The sequence below is a fragment of the Polistes canadensis genome, unplaced genomic scaffold, assembly GCF_001313835.1.
Source record: "Polistes canadensis isolate GaletaPanama2010 unplaced genomic scaffold, ASM131383v1 scaffold_145, whole genome shotgun sequence".
In the NCBI taxonomy this organism is placed as follows: Eukaryota; Metazoa; Arthropoda; class Insecta; order Hymenoptera; family Vespidae; genus Polistes; species Polistes canadensis.
The window spans coordinates 240,730-258,015 of record NW_014569692.1 but is presented as its reverse complement, the minus strand read 5'-3'; the positions used below and the strand labels follow the sequence as shown (position 1 = coordinate 258,015).

The window sequence follows — 17,286 nt, the reverse complement described above, 5'->3', positions numbered from 1 at the left end:
TAGTATTAATAATAATAACAAAATAAGAATATAAAAAAGAAGGAAATTGTATGCAGAGAAAAAGACAAAATTTCAGAGATACTGGAGAATGATTGAGATAAAAGAAAAGAAAAGAAAAGAAATGAAATGAAATGAAAAGGAAAAAACCAATTTTGATCGGATGAAATATAACCGGTGCGACTAAATATTTTTCACATAAAAATCTAATAAGGAAAACAATGATACTGACGACGATGATTAAGAAAAAGAAACGAAAAGGGAAATAATGTTTCGGTCTATGGGGATTTATATTTCCTGTAACGTTAACGCTCTCTTTACCACGACATTTTGAAAGGAAAAAAGAATAGAAAGAAAAAAAATATATAAAATTAATGAATTTCGTACGACACTTTGTAAATATATTTTTGAAAATTTAGATTTTTTACGGTAAAGGAACAATTTTGGACTTGAAATCAAAAATTAACAAAAACAAAAAAAAAAACGAATGTCTGACAATTGATAAAAAATATTTGAAATCGAAAACGCGACGAACTTCGTTGGACGCGTGGGGGTTTAAAAAAGAACAAAACAAAAAAAAACAAACAAACAAATAAAGTTCCACATGAATCCAACAAAAAAAAAAATCATCCCTGCCTATGCGCTTTTTCCTCTTCATCTCGGACCTGATATATCTCATTGCTCGGTTTGTAAATTGCGTGTGTGTGTGTGTGTATTAAAAATACAATCCGAGACGATGACGATAATTATGATGAAAAAGAAAAAGAAAAATTATATATACATATATATATATGAAAAAAAATGTTGATACGAAATAATAAAATGTCGTGAGTAACGAGTGCGTGAACGAGAGACCGCGTAAAAGCGGTAAAACAAAATAAAACAAAAACTCGAAATATTTTTACGATGTGCGTGCGCCGATAAAAGAAAATATAATTACGAGAAGAAGAAGAAAAAAAAAGAACAAAAAGGAAGGAGGGAAGAAGAAAAAAAGAAAAAATGAAATAATTAATGTGCTTGAACGTTGATATACAATTCCTCACAATAAAAGATGAAATATAATATTTAATAAAGTAAAATATAAAATAAAAGTAATATTATATATAAATATATATATTATATTTAATTTATTATTAATGTGACCACACTAGATATGCTAATATATTAATAAATTATATTGAATAATTAGAATTTTTTTGGTTTCTAACAATATTATTTTCATCTGACAAGATACAACAAAAATATAATATTATTTTATAGATTTATATTGATAAACACACGTATCAACTTTTACCAAACGCATATATGCGTCCATTGCACTCAAAGGGTTAAAGAAATGAAAGCTTTAAGAGAAATGAAGAATCAAATTTTACTCGAGAGATACGTTAATTTTGTATTAATTTATATTTTTGAGAAAGAGAGAGATTGATTTCTTTTTTATTATTATTAATTAATTAATTATTATTATCTAATATCAATATTTTTGTAAGATTTTATTTTATTTACTACGAAATAATTCGTATTTTAATTTGAAATTGCCTTAAACGTCTAACAACGCGTATTTTATTACTTTTTAAACTCAGATCGTGTTTCTTATTCAATTTATAAATCCTTAAATAGTTTTAAAATGTAAAATGAAAATTTTCCAATATGTATAACACGATTGTACCTCTGTCTAAGAATAATCATGTATAATTTTATGATAACGTTTATTCTTGGCATATATTCTCCCCTGACATCTGTCTAAGATTAACTGTTACTACTACTGCAGTTCTCATTTCCTTTCTCATTTCTTATGATACTAGAAAAAGATAGTGAAAGACAGGAAAAATCTAGTAATACGTTTTGAAATAGGACAAAATTCGATTTAGATAATACAATTTTTGTATTATCTCTTTTTTTTTTTTTCTTTTAACGTTAGCACAATTGTTGAAAATTATTTAACGATTACCCCGTCGCTTCTTCTACNGTATAAAAAGCACTTTCACGAAGTAGATTTTGAAAACTTGACGAAAACAAATTTGTTTTCAATTTAACATATAAACACACACTTAAAAAAATATATATGTACAATATATATATATACATATATTTTTTTTTTGTTCCTCTCTTTTTTCTTCTTTTTGTTCGTTTGTAAGAATGGTCTACTAAGAATAAACCCTAAGTGTGTTTTTTTTTTCCAAAAAATTCAAAAATGTGGGTAGGGAAGGAGGAAAAGCGTTTATTTAAGAAAATTCAAAGATATTTTTCACAAAATTAATTGAACAACTATCATCAGCAACATTCTAAACGCATTTCCTCTTCCTCTCAATTCTTTTTCTTCTTTGATAGAAGTTTTATTGAGAGATGGAAGAAAAAAAAAAAACAAACAATGAGAGTAAACCCATATTCGTAATAAGATTTCTTCTTTTTCATTCTTTATATCTTTTTTAAGTTTTTTTTTTTTTTCAGTTGTTCTAGACGACTCCATAGTTGTATATTAAATATTATTATGCACAAGAATGATTTAAAAAAAAAGAAAAAAGAACTAAGAATATATTAACGCAAAATATATGACGGGGGAAAAAGTAAAAAAAAAAACCAAAATTGCTGCCATCGTCTGCATTTTTGCTTCGATCGCATAATTTTTAATACTAATTTATATTTTTTGTTTATCCTAATCATTATTAATTTTTCTTTTTTATTTCTAAAACGTACGAACGAACAAACGAACGAACGAACAAAGAAACGTTTAATAATAATGTCGCGTGTGTGTCTATTATATATTTATAATAATAATAATAATAATTATAATAATATTAATATTAATATTAATAATATAGTTATTTAATGGGATTTAAAAAAAGTACAAAAGTGCAGACGAAAGGTCGTCGAGACGAATACGATGATGAGAGAATTGACATAAAAAAAAAAAAAAAAGAAAGAAAAAACATTCCATCAAACAATCTTATTCCTATTCGTTCATTTATTTTTTCCTTCTTTTTTCTTTTTTTTTTAACAAAATCACAACCCTCAACCCTTATCATCGAACCCTCCCCAACTTTATTTTTATTTTATTCTTCGTCCCATCATTCATTTCGATATACCCTAATCAATTTTTCACATTTTCTGCACACAAAAATAAAAATCACATTTATTTTATTTAATTTCTTTTTCTATTTTTTTTATTCCTCAATCCACCCCCTGCCCGATTAAATTTCTATGTCTTTCTCTCAGTACACGTAATACATACACGCACAAAACACACAAACGCGCGCACGCGTGTAATTCGAGGGAAAAAAAAAAAGAAAAGAATTCAATGGAAAGGAAAAAAAAAAAAGAAATGAAAAAAGAAATGGGGGGGAAAAATATTAATAATTATAATAATAATAATTATACATTATTATATATTATAAATATATAATCGTCTCTCTCGAATGTGTTTGTGTATTTTCTGCGTGAGATGTGTGTGCGTGCTTCTGTATGTGTGTGTGCGCGCGTGTTTGTATAATACACGCTCAGAGCTATTTTTTTCCCCTCCAATCGAATATCAACGCGATTACTAAGAAGAACAAATAAAAAATCGATAATTTTCTGGTATAATTATTCTTTCGTTCTTGTTTTACAATAATAAACAACAACAACAACAATAACAACAATGCATATTTATCATAACCGGGAGAATTAAAGAAAATATCAAAGGAAATAATTAATTTATATAATGAATTTTTATGTACAACGTTCTATTGAGGATTGTATGTAATTGTATATATATGAGTACAATGCAGTCCATGAGTTTTTAAGATACATTCTCCATTTTCTACTATGAAGAAAGAAAAAGAAAAAAAGGACAAAAAAAAAGGGAAAAAAAAAAACAAATAAATTATTCTAGTTAATAAAAAAAAAAAAAAAAAAAAAAAAAAATACCGACCGATCTCTATAATATAATATATCCCATAGTCGATACACAAATAGTTCCTTTCCCATAAGTTGATATACTATAATAAATATCGCGCATTGAAAATAAAATTACAAGTTGAAAATTGTTCTAACACAAAAAAAAAGAACCAAAAGGGATAAAATTTAATCGATATATATATCTAAATTTATTTTTTTTTCTTTTTTTATTTTTAAATTTTAATTTTAATTTTATATATCACGATTCTCTAATATCTTTGTTTTAATTATTTTTTTTCTGTCGAATAAATGTTTCAAATCTACGACGAATCAACGTCGGATTTAATTTGTTCTTGTTTTCTACAGAGATACCGTACAATTTATTTCTAAATTTTCCTAATACATCTATTATATACATGTCGTATACATTAACGTTATCATTTATTTTGTTTTGTTTTTTTTTTATTAAGGATTGACTAGAGAATTTATTATTAATTTAATATTATCACTTATATAATAAAACTATATTAAAATATTAATGTATATATAATAATATCGACATTGGAGTTTCGGTATTATCGACTGCACCTAACATAACTCGACATTACCTAAATATTATCGACGGTGGAATATACAGGTATCATATTTTTTTCTTCATCTTGATTTAACTTCATCGATAATAATAAGTAAACTTATTATTAAATTCGCGTAAGTAAGGAAGAGTTCTCTTGAAATCAGAGGGGGGTTTTTTTTTTTGTTTTGTTTTCGTTCATTTTAAATAACATACAAAGTTTGCAGAAATTTCGCGACAAATTTTTAAATGAAACTCCACATTGATTGAAAATATTATTTAACAATAGTTAAGTAGGCCTCAAAGCACCGACCATATCTCCGAGTAATCTTTCAACACTGACGTCACCAACTGTGGGCTTGAAAAGAAGCTCGTGTAAGGTAGATCGACACAATGCTCTTGCAGGTGGTAAAAGTAATAATAAACGACCAACCCTTCGTGCATCACGTTCGCACAAAACTGCTACAGTTTGTTCTTGCAATGCTGATACTCGGCCAGATTCGCAAAGACCTCTTGATTCTGTTAAACAAATGAAACAATGATCCTGTTGTTTCGCGCGTTTATTTTAGAATAAATGGAATCAAAATAAAATGAACAAAAATAGACCCGAAAAATATGACAAATTGAATTTGTACAAATGTAATATATGAGCCGTTTATTTTGAAAGTGGCCTAACTTGATTCTTGGTAAGAAAACGCATATTATTTATTTAATAATTGCCATTATTTTAATAGGAATTATAAATTTAACACCTTTGGATAGACACTTAAGCAGCATAACTCATTGGTATTCTGTACGTATATTTTTAATTGTATTCAAACACAAACCCTTAAATATTTCAATTTAAGTATAAATGGATTTAGGCCATTTTCATAATAAACGCCTCATATATATACACATGTTCAATCATTTTTCTATATTTACTGTCAGACAAACTTAAATATTTAATTGTTTAAACGTACCACCCTTGAATAAAACGATTGCTTTCAAGCAAGCGTATTCCGAATGATCCACTCTAAGCAAAGAACATTTTGCTAATAATTCCCTGAGTCTTCTAGCTTCGTCTACCAATATCTCACGTCTTTCCGTAGACAAATCGGCAGGTACCAAATTATTTTCCTCAACGGGGAAATTCCATTGGGCTGCCGTAAGTACGAACAATTCGCTCCAAGATTCTTCCAAGAGTATCGTTTGATCGTGATAAGGTAACTGAACAAAACAAAAATATATTAGTATTATCAACAAAATCAAATGAATTCGTAATAAAATTGTTGAAATTATTCGTAGATCGTCGTACTTGTAAAAACGAGTGTATGCTTCTAGCCCATCTGACCGCGAAAAATAACAATTTAGCTGCGAATTCGTAAACGTTTTCCGTTGGCAAAAGTGAGAAACTTGACATCGTGTATTCCGTTGAAACTGGACTGATGATTTGTGGAATCAAACGAGTACCAACAAGTTCTACGAATCAAAATAAAATCTTATAACAATCATATTTATTTAACTGACATTTAGATTGTTTAAATATTACCTTTTTGTTCGATCCTAGTTTCAACGTTTGCAGCTTCTTCGGAGCTTGTAACTTCATCTTCCTTAGCTGTGTTAACCGATAATGATTCTGTTGACGTTCTTGGTAAAAAATGTGCTGAAATTGAAAGATTTGTTAACATTGGTCCTTGAACAATTCATTTTCTTTTTTTAATTATTATTGCTTACCAACGGTTGGTGCAAAAGCAGGCATTGTAGGTTTGAAAGGAAACAATGACGGATAAAGAAGTGGATGATACGGATTGTTTGTCGTGTGATAAACGTGAGGTAAACCTGGATAAAGACCAGCTGGAGTTCTTCTTGCAGCAGCTACCAAAGTTGAAGTACTTCTTGGTGCCCTTTCATGTTGGACCGCTGAAATCAACAAGATCATTTTCAATTCGATTCGATTTAAATTACATGGGTGTCCTCTGATATAAATATAATACGATTCATTTATTATTTAGAAATATATACCATATTATAATATAATTTAATTACGGATAATGAAGTTTCATAATTCTAACGTATATTGATTGCATTTATTTGAAAATTATATTTAATAAAAAACAAATCTAGATAAATTTTTCACAAATATATAATTAATCCGAAAATAAATGCATTAAAAATTTGAAATATATCGTATAATAAATATAATTATTATTATATTGATGAAATTGATCAAAAACAAAGTTCTAGTTCTTTTTAATGTTCAATTTCCCTACGATACATATTTATTAATAATTTTATTTTTGAACGAGAAAAATAACTAATTGAATATCGTATAATGTTTAAATACTTTGTCCAATCGTTAGAAAATTCTTGCCAATCGATGCGTATAATCAAAATGAAATTTCTCACTAATTGTAAGTGTGAATATAATATCTTATTGTCATTATATAAACATATATTTGAATTTATCATTTTCCCCTATCTCGTGTCAGGTTATTCCTTTATATCTATCACCGTAGTATGTTTTCTTCTTCGATTTATTTTTTGTCTTTTTTACTTCTTCTTCTTCTTCTTTTTATCTGCAAGAAATTCTGTATCAATAAACGTTGGTTGGTTGGTTGGTTGGTATTGGTCATAATGGCGTTTCTATACTATTTCAACACTAGCACCCTCGCTAATTGATATCTCTGAGCAATCAAGTGTTTGGATTATCGTTCTAGGCAAGGAAAACCCTGCGGATAGAAGTGTTTACAAAAGCTGAGAACTTCGGGCTGCTTCTGACACCGTACCGTTCCTACGACCATGTCGATTCTTACTCTCCTTTCACATCGAATTTCTAACCGAAGAGCATCGATATAGAATTTCATATGGGTTTGCTATCACATACAAACTATTCTTCAAACCCCTTTCCCCAAACCCAACCATATTTTCTCTCGTCCCGTTGATTTTTTGCTTTCTCATAGATCCTTACGTCAGAGTTTACTTCGTTAGAATATTATTTACTGTTCATAGTCATTTATATTTAAACAATATATATATATATATATATATATATTTATTTATTTAGTATTTTCTCTCGTCCAAAATTATAATTTTTCATGAGAGAAAATAAATTTGGGAAGATAAATTTTCCAGTTGCTGAAGAAGTCCCAATAAAGGGACGAAACGTCCAACTCAATTAAATAAAGTTCTACTTCTTTTCATGTCCAAGTTCCCTATGAAACTTTATCATCAAAAAAAATATATATATATATATTAAATTAGAGAAAAAATATTATTTAATATTCTACTATAGGTTATACCCAATAGTTACAGGGACACACCCTGTATATTTAGATGTATTTACTAGACCTCTCGTAGAACGCACTCTCGATGGTGTTTACTCGAATATTTTTACCCCGATACCATCGATCTGACAATCACAGAACTTCCTTGAATACTACCAAGTAAAATATGTCGATAGAATTTTTTTCTTCTTTTTTTTTAAACGTTCGACACAATACAAATATCCATGCAATTCTATTCTATTTTTCCAAAAAAACAAAAACACAAAACGTTTATCATTTAATTATAATAATATTTCTATCACGCAGAATTATTCAATAGTATATTAATATTTATGTAATTAAGTTTCTCGTTTGATCGTTCCTAAGAACGTTTAACGTTATAATAAGATAGACAAAATTGGATATAGAAAATAAAAAAAGGTTAAAATTAACTAATTGGTAAAATTAATCACCATCGATACGAAGCGTACCATCTCGTTTCATGTTGACCTGAAGACATTTTGTAAAACGACAGGCTTGGCATTGATTACGTCTCGAAACGTCCACGATGCAACGACCATTCTCTTTGCAAACGTAATCTAAATTTCTGTAATGAAAAAAAAGAAAGCAAGAAAGAAAATCATTAATTAAACAAAGTTTCTATATATAACGAATATAATATTGTAATTTTATTTCAAAGTAGAAATATATAATTAGCGTGTGTGTGTGTGTGTTAACTTAAAATATGATCAAATCTCATTTTGATATTTATCATTGTTGTTACATAAAACGATTTATATATATTTTGGATAATAATTGAGAAAATTTAATTACCTTGCGTACCTGCGGATCGATCGTTTAAAAAAACCACGGCACCCGTCGCAACTTGGAACACCATAATGTTTCCCGGATGCTTTGTCACCGCAAACTTTGCACAATGTTTCTGTACGATTGTTTTCTTCCATTGTACTTTCGTATTAATTAATTAACAAGATTTTCTATCTGTAACGAAAGACAAATTTCTATTGATATATAAAAATATAATTGTATACAAATTTATATAATATGTTTTATCAACACTTTTGTTAATCTAGAAAATTTATATTAGTTTCTAAATATTATATCATATCATTTATAATTTCTATTTACTAAAGAAACGTGATGGATTAGATAATCGTTAGATAGTATGTATGACATAAAGATTGACACGAGGATCGAGTACATATATTTTTCTATTTGATGAGTTGATTTTCATAAGAGATAGCTTTGCTATATATATATGTGTGTGTGTAATTGAAAAACCATCTTGTGGGTTTCTATTATTTTTTTTCTTTTCTTTTTGTTCGTAACACGCTTACGACTTATCATTACTACTCATTATTCGTCATTTTCAATGACACCACTAGTATCTAGTAGTCAGTTCGATTATTTCTCGCTTATCGTATCTATCCTAACTACTTTACTTCTATTAGAAAGTCAGACAGAGACAGGATGATAGATGTACACTATCGTTCAAAACCTTCAAATGACTGAATACAATTTTTATTAGAAATGGGTTATTATATTAAGACCAAATGTTCAACTTGTCAATTTTTATCGACGAATAAAAAGGATAAAGTGATTTATATTTTTCTCTAAATTTCTTGTATAAATAATCAAAAAAATATATGACATATATATATATATATTTCCCATAACTTTATACAATCATATTTTTGATCGGTTAATTTTGCCAATGTAAAATAATTCAAATAAATATCTGAATCTCGTAATATAAGATCATTATGAATATGAATAAAATGGTTGATATAATTTTGAACAAAAGAAAAAAAAAACAATTAGAATTTGTTAATATATTTGATATATCAAAAATAAAATCAGATCGTGAAACTTTTGAATAATAGTGTCAGAAATTTATATGTAGATGTAGATGTAAATGTATGTGTATCTATAGTTCAAGCATAGTAAAACCAACGCATATGTCTTTTGCATATTGTACGAGGTAATGAGAAACACGGGGAACAGTTAAACGTTGTATAAACGAATAATGCGAACTTCGATTCGTCGAAGCTTACGACTTCCTGCCTTAAAGCTCATTGTCGTAGTTATCGAAGCTCGAAAATACGATTTGATGGGATCGAAACTCGCCTAATATGCATTATATAATACTTTCTAGATATAGTCATATTGTGTGTATGTTAGTTTCGATCGAATCATGTGATAGTATAAATTATTATATAATACAACAATTTTTATCCTTCACTCTCGTTATTAATTAATTATTATTATTATTATTATTATTATTATTACTGCATTTATTTTAAATATAAAAAATATATATAGGTATTTTTTTATCAATCAGATACGCGTTCCGATAATCCAAAATGTTTTTCCTAAAATAATTACATGAATTTGCATTCGTTGCAATTTAAGTTAACATAAATATTATTTTGTTACGATCTTTCAAATATATTTCCATTCGTTGCAAAATACAATATATCGCTAATGGTAATAAATAATTTCGAAAATACTTGTATCAAGATTTTTTCCTATAGAATAATAATAAAAATATTTATATAGGAGATATAAATTACACGTGATTACAAAATATTTTCATAAATAATAACTGATCAACGTCATTCCTCTATACATTGGTGAACCCTACAAAAATATAGTGTTTTCATTTAATGATCTAATAAATAAATTTGAAAATACACGTATCTCAGATTGTATCCAACAAAATATTTCCCATAGAATAATAATATATATATATATATATATAGGAGATAAAACGAACGATACATTCGCGACAACCTGCTAATAATTTAATAAAATATTTTAATGTGATCCGATAAAATAAAAAAAAAAAAAGAAAAGAAATTAGAAACTGTTGAAATAATAAAAATTAGGATAAATTGTGTCTTCGAGGGAAGGTCATAAAGTCGAGAAGTCTCCAGGACTCGCGGAGTGTATCCCTTTGACTTTTTCAACCATCTCGAAAGCCAGGGTTGATTTCTTCCACCTCCTCTTCCTCCTCCTCCACCTCTTACTCCTCCCTCCCTCATTTTCTTCAGTCTTCCCTACCTATTCGAGTTTCCTATCGAAAGAGCCTTGGGGGCTATTGTATCGCGATCCTTCTCACACTAATGGAAGGTTAGACCATCTGTAGGATTCTCAGGCTCAATAATGCAACGGTGACGTGGAGCAACCTCGTCCTCAGCCTCGATGGCGGTAAACCACGATGAGAAAGAAAGAGAGAGAGAGAGAGAGAGAGAGAGAGAGAAAGAGAGTCCCGTTGGATGATAGGAATGTCCTCCTCTTTCATTCTGGAGAAAACCCTTAGGGCTAGTCTTTAACCAGAACCTCAGTTAAACTTATCATAATTCAGATTTTCTTCGATTTATTTTAACCATCTTGTTTTTTTTTTTCTTTCTTTCTTATGATCCATGAGATCTCATCTTCCATAATCTAAGACTGTCGGCTATTTATTTAGAATTTTTTTCCTTTTGACTTTTAATTATAATAATAATTATTATATGTATGAGGTTTACGTATTGTATTGTATACGTGAAAAGTGTGTAAGAGTTAAAAGTATTTATATATTATATAAAATATATAATATTGTTCTCTCGATATATATAATATAATAATAATATTTATTAAAAGATAATGATAAAGATGTACAATGTTAACGTTAAATCAAAATTTTGCTTCTTTCCTTTAAAAATGTTTCACACAGATATTTCTTCATAGGATTATATATTTTTGTTCTTAAACTTTCATTGAAAAAAAACAAAAAAAGTGAACAGTCACTCTTATGTCGTGACATAAATATCATTCGAGTATTATTCTCTCGTTGTTAGTTTTTATTTTTTTTTTGCTTATTTTTTATTTTTTATCGAGTTCGATATCCCTTTCGAGAGGTTTGGGTCTTTCGAAAATGTTATATTATATCTGTATAGTGTACCTTACACACAACTGTGTAATTATATGAGAGAGAAGGGTTTGGGGGTAGGAGGGGGTGGTTCGGGGGCGGATTATTTAACCCTGTTTGCACGTATGCGTGTCCTGTGTTACGTGCACGCACGTAACATATGTCGCGTCGCACAGGAGTCAGTCGGCACGAGCCACGACGAGGTTGTTTCACGCAAACAACATACTGTTAGGAGTCAGATTTTTCTCTTTCCAAATTAACCCCACATCCCCCCAACCCATCCACCTACTCCCCCCATCCAACCATGTCCCTACTATTATCCCCCTTTTTTTTCACGAAATACTATCGTAACTCTAAAAAAAGAAAAAAAAAATAGAAGTTACGGAACAAATTAAATTTCTTTTTTGTTTTTTTTTTTCATTAAAAAATAAATGAAAATTGTGAGAAAATATATCCCCGCGTCATCGATCACATTATACACTCGTATAAGTCTGTCACACTTGTGACAACCATAACAGCACCACCGTTGACGATCATGCTAATGTTTTTTCGATGACTCTGAAGCTTCTTCCTCGGTTAGTTCGATCGACACTTACGACGTGCAAAATGCGAAAGGATACGCTTAAATGCTTTAAAAAACCTAAACTTCCTTGCTTGACTACTCTCCATCTATCTATCTCTATCTCTCTCTCTCTCTCTCTTTCTCTTTCTTTTTCTCTTACACAAACATACACATACCATATACGGCATGCAAATGTCTTTTCTCTTTTCTTTTTTCCTTTTTCTTTTTTTTTTTTCCACCCCGTCACGTCACGTGCATCCTTTCGCATAAAAAATGCTGATCGATAGCATGCTACAGAGAGACAAAGGAACTTGAAACCATTGATATATATCGTACCTTAACAATAAACAACCCTTTCTTTTTATTTTTTATTTTTTTTTTTTCATCTCGTCATCATCAAAATCGGTAAGATCTTTTTTTCATCGAATTGATATTGCTCGTAGTTTTTTTTTTTTCGTATTTGAAATTTTTATTTAAGAGAAGAAAATATTTGTAACACTTTGCACACAAGAGAGAGAGAGAGAGAGAGAGAGAGAAAGATAGAAGTATTATTTTTATATTTTTATATTTTTATATTTATAATAAATTATTTTAAAATTAAATATTTTTTATTTTTATATTTATAATAAATTATTACAAAGAGAAAATTATTTTCGATTGATTGCTTTCAAATTCTAAATCACAAAAATTGATGGTAAAAGAGAAGAGTGTGTAATTTTAGAAGAAAACAGAAAATAAAAAAGGGATAAAAATGATTAGAAACTATAAACGCGTGTAACATTGTGCTGACTAATTTTCACCTGGATTTTTCTTTTATAACCCTCCTCGACATAAAATGCATTGCACGATGTGTATTTCATTGAAGTTTTATTATAATAAGAAGAATAAATCGTTTGGATGTATCTCTCGTAGATAATCGATCATCGGAGAAAGGGGTTTGATTTAAGCCGTGTTGGCTTATTGCTTGCACGAGTTTTTTTCGTAGTTCAGCCCCCCCTGTACACTCAGGTAGTTGTCGATGAATTTTTAATAAACTTCGAAGGTGCACCCACAGTTGCATCGTTACCGAACAAGCAAGCATGTAAGAACCCCTGACGTGACTTTTGTTAGGCAAAATAATCGACTGCAATTAATTGACTCGCTTACGATCGATCTAAATGTGTTTTTTTGTTGTCTCGATATTAATTAAAATTCAAACTTAAATAATTGAAAGAAATGATATTTTCAATTGTCGTAGAAAATTTTAAACAAACATATCAATCGTTGTTAAAATGCACATAGACATAAGCGTTATATTAAAATTAATTTGAACGTTGATACGCGTTTAATTCGATTACAATTTCAAATATTGAATACCAAAAAAAATCATGCGAACAATTAAAAATAATATTTATAAATTTCGAATGTGATATTACATTTTTAAAATCGATTAGAAATATTACAAATTATCAAGATAATATATTTATCGTTTATTTCAAATCAATTTATATTTTCTTTTGTGCATAAATTTGTGAAAATAAAGGTAAACTGTGTTTAAAACCTATGAAGAATATAATTAAATGAACGTAATAATTGGATGACTTATTTACGTTGATATATGAACTGTTAAGTTGAACTTGAACACGTGCGTCATTTCTTCCCCAATTAAGTATCTTTTCTACCGATCAAATTAACCCGAACACCATGGAACGTTTTGATTCTTCCCCGTATGATTTAATAGCTCTTACGTACTCAACACACGACTGGTTTTCCGATTGGTTAACACGTGCATACTTCGCACGGTTGACAGTGATTGCGTGACTCGATCGACAAAGTCGATTTCGTTGTGCTCAACGAAGAACACTATGGGGTACGATAAAAACATTTTGTTTCATTCTATGTGTGATATTCAAAATTCTTCTATAAAATCTTTTTCCATTCGTTTCCATTTCACATTTTCGAATTTTAATTAAATCTTGAAAAATCTTCTAAAGAAACTTAAAACATTTATTTATCCTTCTACTTTTTATTTTTCTTCCACGTGTTCAACATTATCAAACATTATTATCACTGTGATAATGTTAACAACCATAAGGTACAAATATTACGTTCAAAATGAAACATATTTTTAGGACAAAAAAGTAACGATCATTCGTATTAAATACTTGAATGCATTCATATATACAATAATTGTCACGAGTAAAGGGAAAAGAAGAAAAAAAAAATAATAAAGAAGTCACCATGGTGTCAAAAAGCCAACGTACGTGTAAATGATACTTTTAGTATGAAAACTTGCGATTATAGGAAACCAACATGTGCGTATGCCTTTTCCCTTCTTTCTTTCTTACTTACTTTCGTTATTTATCTTTTTCCTTTTTTTTTTTTGGCATATGTGCGAACGGTGACATAATGATGGGCATTACATGGCCATAGCCGGCCAGGTAAACCCGTAGGTCGACGATTACACGCCTCCAGGCCGGAAAAGAACCTTTACAGGTGGGTTTACCCACGGGGAAACTAAACGACGTGACTGCGACACATGTCACGCGTAATCACGCGTATCATCGTATTGTATTTATATTAACAACAAATTCTAATTCTATCAGATTAGAATTAACCAATCGAAAAATTTTCTATTTAAATTTCTCAACATTTTTCGAAATAATTTTATTCATTAGATTCTTCTCTCTTATATTATCTTGAAAAAATATTAGAAAAATAAATTGTGCGTTTGTGTACTCGGGGAAACAAAAAAAAAGATCTAAATTACTATACCGTTCAAAATGTGATACACTTTGAATAGAAAGATTCGTAATTATGTTTTTTTTTTTTATTTTCTTATTACGCGATAATAAACGAGAAAATAATAAATTTCCTTTATAATCCGCGTGTGTTGTTCCTTTCTTTTTTTTGTTAAAATTGTTCTTTGAAGTAATTCGAATTCCTTCGTAAATTTCTTTTGCAAGAACTAAATCCATCGAAAGAATTTGCCGATAAATTTGTAATAAATACTTTTGTTTGACATGAAACTTACTTAGATCGAATTACCAATCCAAATTGTTGACGAATCTTCTTGCAATTAGAATAAAATTCAAGAATCAATATTCCTTTTACAATCTTCGTTTTATTCCGACGAGATTAACGTGTTCTTTCAAAGATGGATCACGAATCGTCGACCATTTTTATTTCATTCGAAGATCCACGCAAGTTTCCAGCGTTGAATGAGAAATGGGGTGGAAGTCGTCTCGCGTTCCACTTAACAAAATTATCCCTTTTAACTTTATTCACAAATTATCCCCATAACAATATTATACTATCTCACACCAATCTTTTAATTCTCGATCACGACAAAGTCCATCCCCAATCTGATCAAAAAAATTGTCAAGCGTTATATTTTCATATACACAATTAAATATAAAAAAAATCAAAATGAAATATAAATAAATAACCGCGTAATGTATCCGCACTAATGTTATCCGATAAATCGATAAATCATTGATTCGTTTAATTTATTGTGCAAATATTGTTCCCCGAGGTTATTTTGAAAATAATCAAAAAATAATTCTTAAACGCGAATGAAGTATCATCGAAGTACGATCCACGTTACGTTGGATCGTAGAAACTTCGTAATCGTAGGAGTTCACCAGAGTCACCCCGTAAGTCACCGTGTTCTGAGAGAACACCCCAGGGGTGTGGACCAACAAATAAAATAGAAAGACCAAAAGAGAGAGAGAGAGGAGAGAAAATCTATAAGAAAGAAAAGGAAGAAAAATGTTCTTGGAAGGTTTGATCGTTCGCAGAACCGCCACCAGCAGCACCTCGAACACGCCCAGTCCGAAGGGCTCCCGTTCTTGGGCACCTAAACGAACCTTCGAACCCGATTGGTCGACAGGCGGAGCTTGCGAACACTCACCCTTCGAACACCAACACCCCCCGAGGGGTGGGTTGTCGCACAACCAACTCGACCAAGTTGCGCTGCGAAAAATATCTTTTAAGTCAATTCGTATTTACGACGTTAGCTTGTTCAACTCTTTTCAACTGTTTAACACCTCTCCAAAAATCCGTTTATCCTCGGTTCCAAAACTAATTTCAATTGTTTTACTGGTTTTTCTTTTTTTTTTTTTAAATAATTTTTCTTACGAATTGTGTAGTTTTAAATAGTATTTTCCATTTCATTCGAATTTGTGAATAATATTATTCGTAATCGAAACTCTCTCTATTGTTAATGATAAATTAATATTTTGATCTACTTATCAAATCACAATTTTATAATCATTGACAATCTAAATATTGTACCGAGAGCCAATCTTTGTCTACATAATTTGGATTTGTTTTTTTTTTTGTAATATAACATATAGCAAGATAAGAAATATGTTATTGAAAATATTTAAGTAGGAGTAGTTAGCGTTGACAGGGTTGAATTTAAAATATTTCAATTAACATATCTAAACGATAAACTACTTTTTAAATTCATAATTATTTACGATTAAAATTAAGAAAGTTTCGTATGCAACACACATACGACATACAACTCGCGTATCAGAAATTTAATTATCTTTTTCTTTAGTAAGACCAATAACGAGCCAAGGAAAGTTTTCATCGACAAGTGAAACGAATTTAACTTTCGTTTTTTAAAAAAGAACAGAAAAAAGTTAGTATGGTAAAACGATAATAGATAACATCTGGAAGTTTCACACGATACACGGGACACAATGTTACAGTAATGCGATATTTATTTGAATATTTTATTTATTATTCCATAGAAATCAATAATTGCCATCTCTGTAATGCGTGTGCGCACATTCACTGACTTACGACCTCATTTTTGCTTATCCCTATTTCACGGAAATTTATTCTTATCTTTTATTTATTAAAAAAAAAATATATCAAATAGAATTCAAATCTATATTAATACTAATAATAAATGTATCGATAATAATGGCAAAAATAAAAATGATTTATATTACACAAAACAAATGATACAAAAATAAATTTCAATATAAGTTTTTATTTAATATAATATAATTATCGTTATATATATATAAATAATAATTAAATCATTTATGCATATCCCTTACGTAAGCTTATTCCATTAATTGATTTATTAATACACTTTTTTTTA

General features: G+C 29.1%; 1 protein-coding gene across 1 annotated transcript; it reads right to left on the bottom strand.

The window, feature by feature from the left end:
- Nucleotides 1-4,733: 4,733 nt before the first annotated feature.
- LOC106788608 (nuclear receptor subfamily 2 group F member 6-like) lies at nucleotides 4,734-8,654 on the bottom strand. The gene is made up of 7 exons (XM_014752020.1): nucleotides 8,533-8,654; nucleotides 8,163-8,296; nucleotides 6,161-6,346; nucleotides 5,976-6,089; nucleotides 5,742-5,905; nucleotides 5,407-5,653; nucleotides 4,734-4,963 (listed from the first exon to the last, which is right to left on the bottom strand). Exons 1-7 carry the CDS (start codon nucleotides 8,652-8,654, stop codon nucleotides 4,734-4,736), a joined length of 1,197 nt encoding a protein of 398 aa, XP_014607506.1.
- Nucleotides 8,655-17,286: the final 8,632 nt, after the last annotated feature.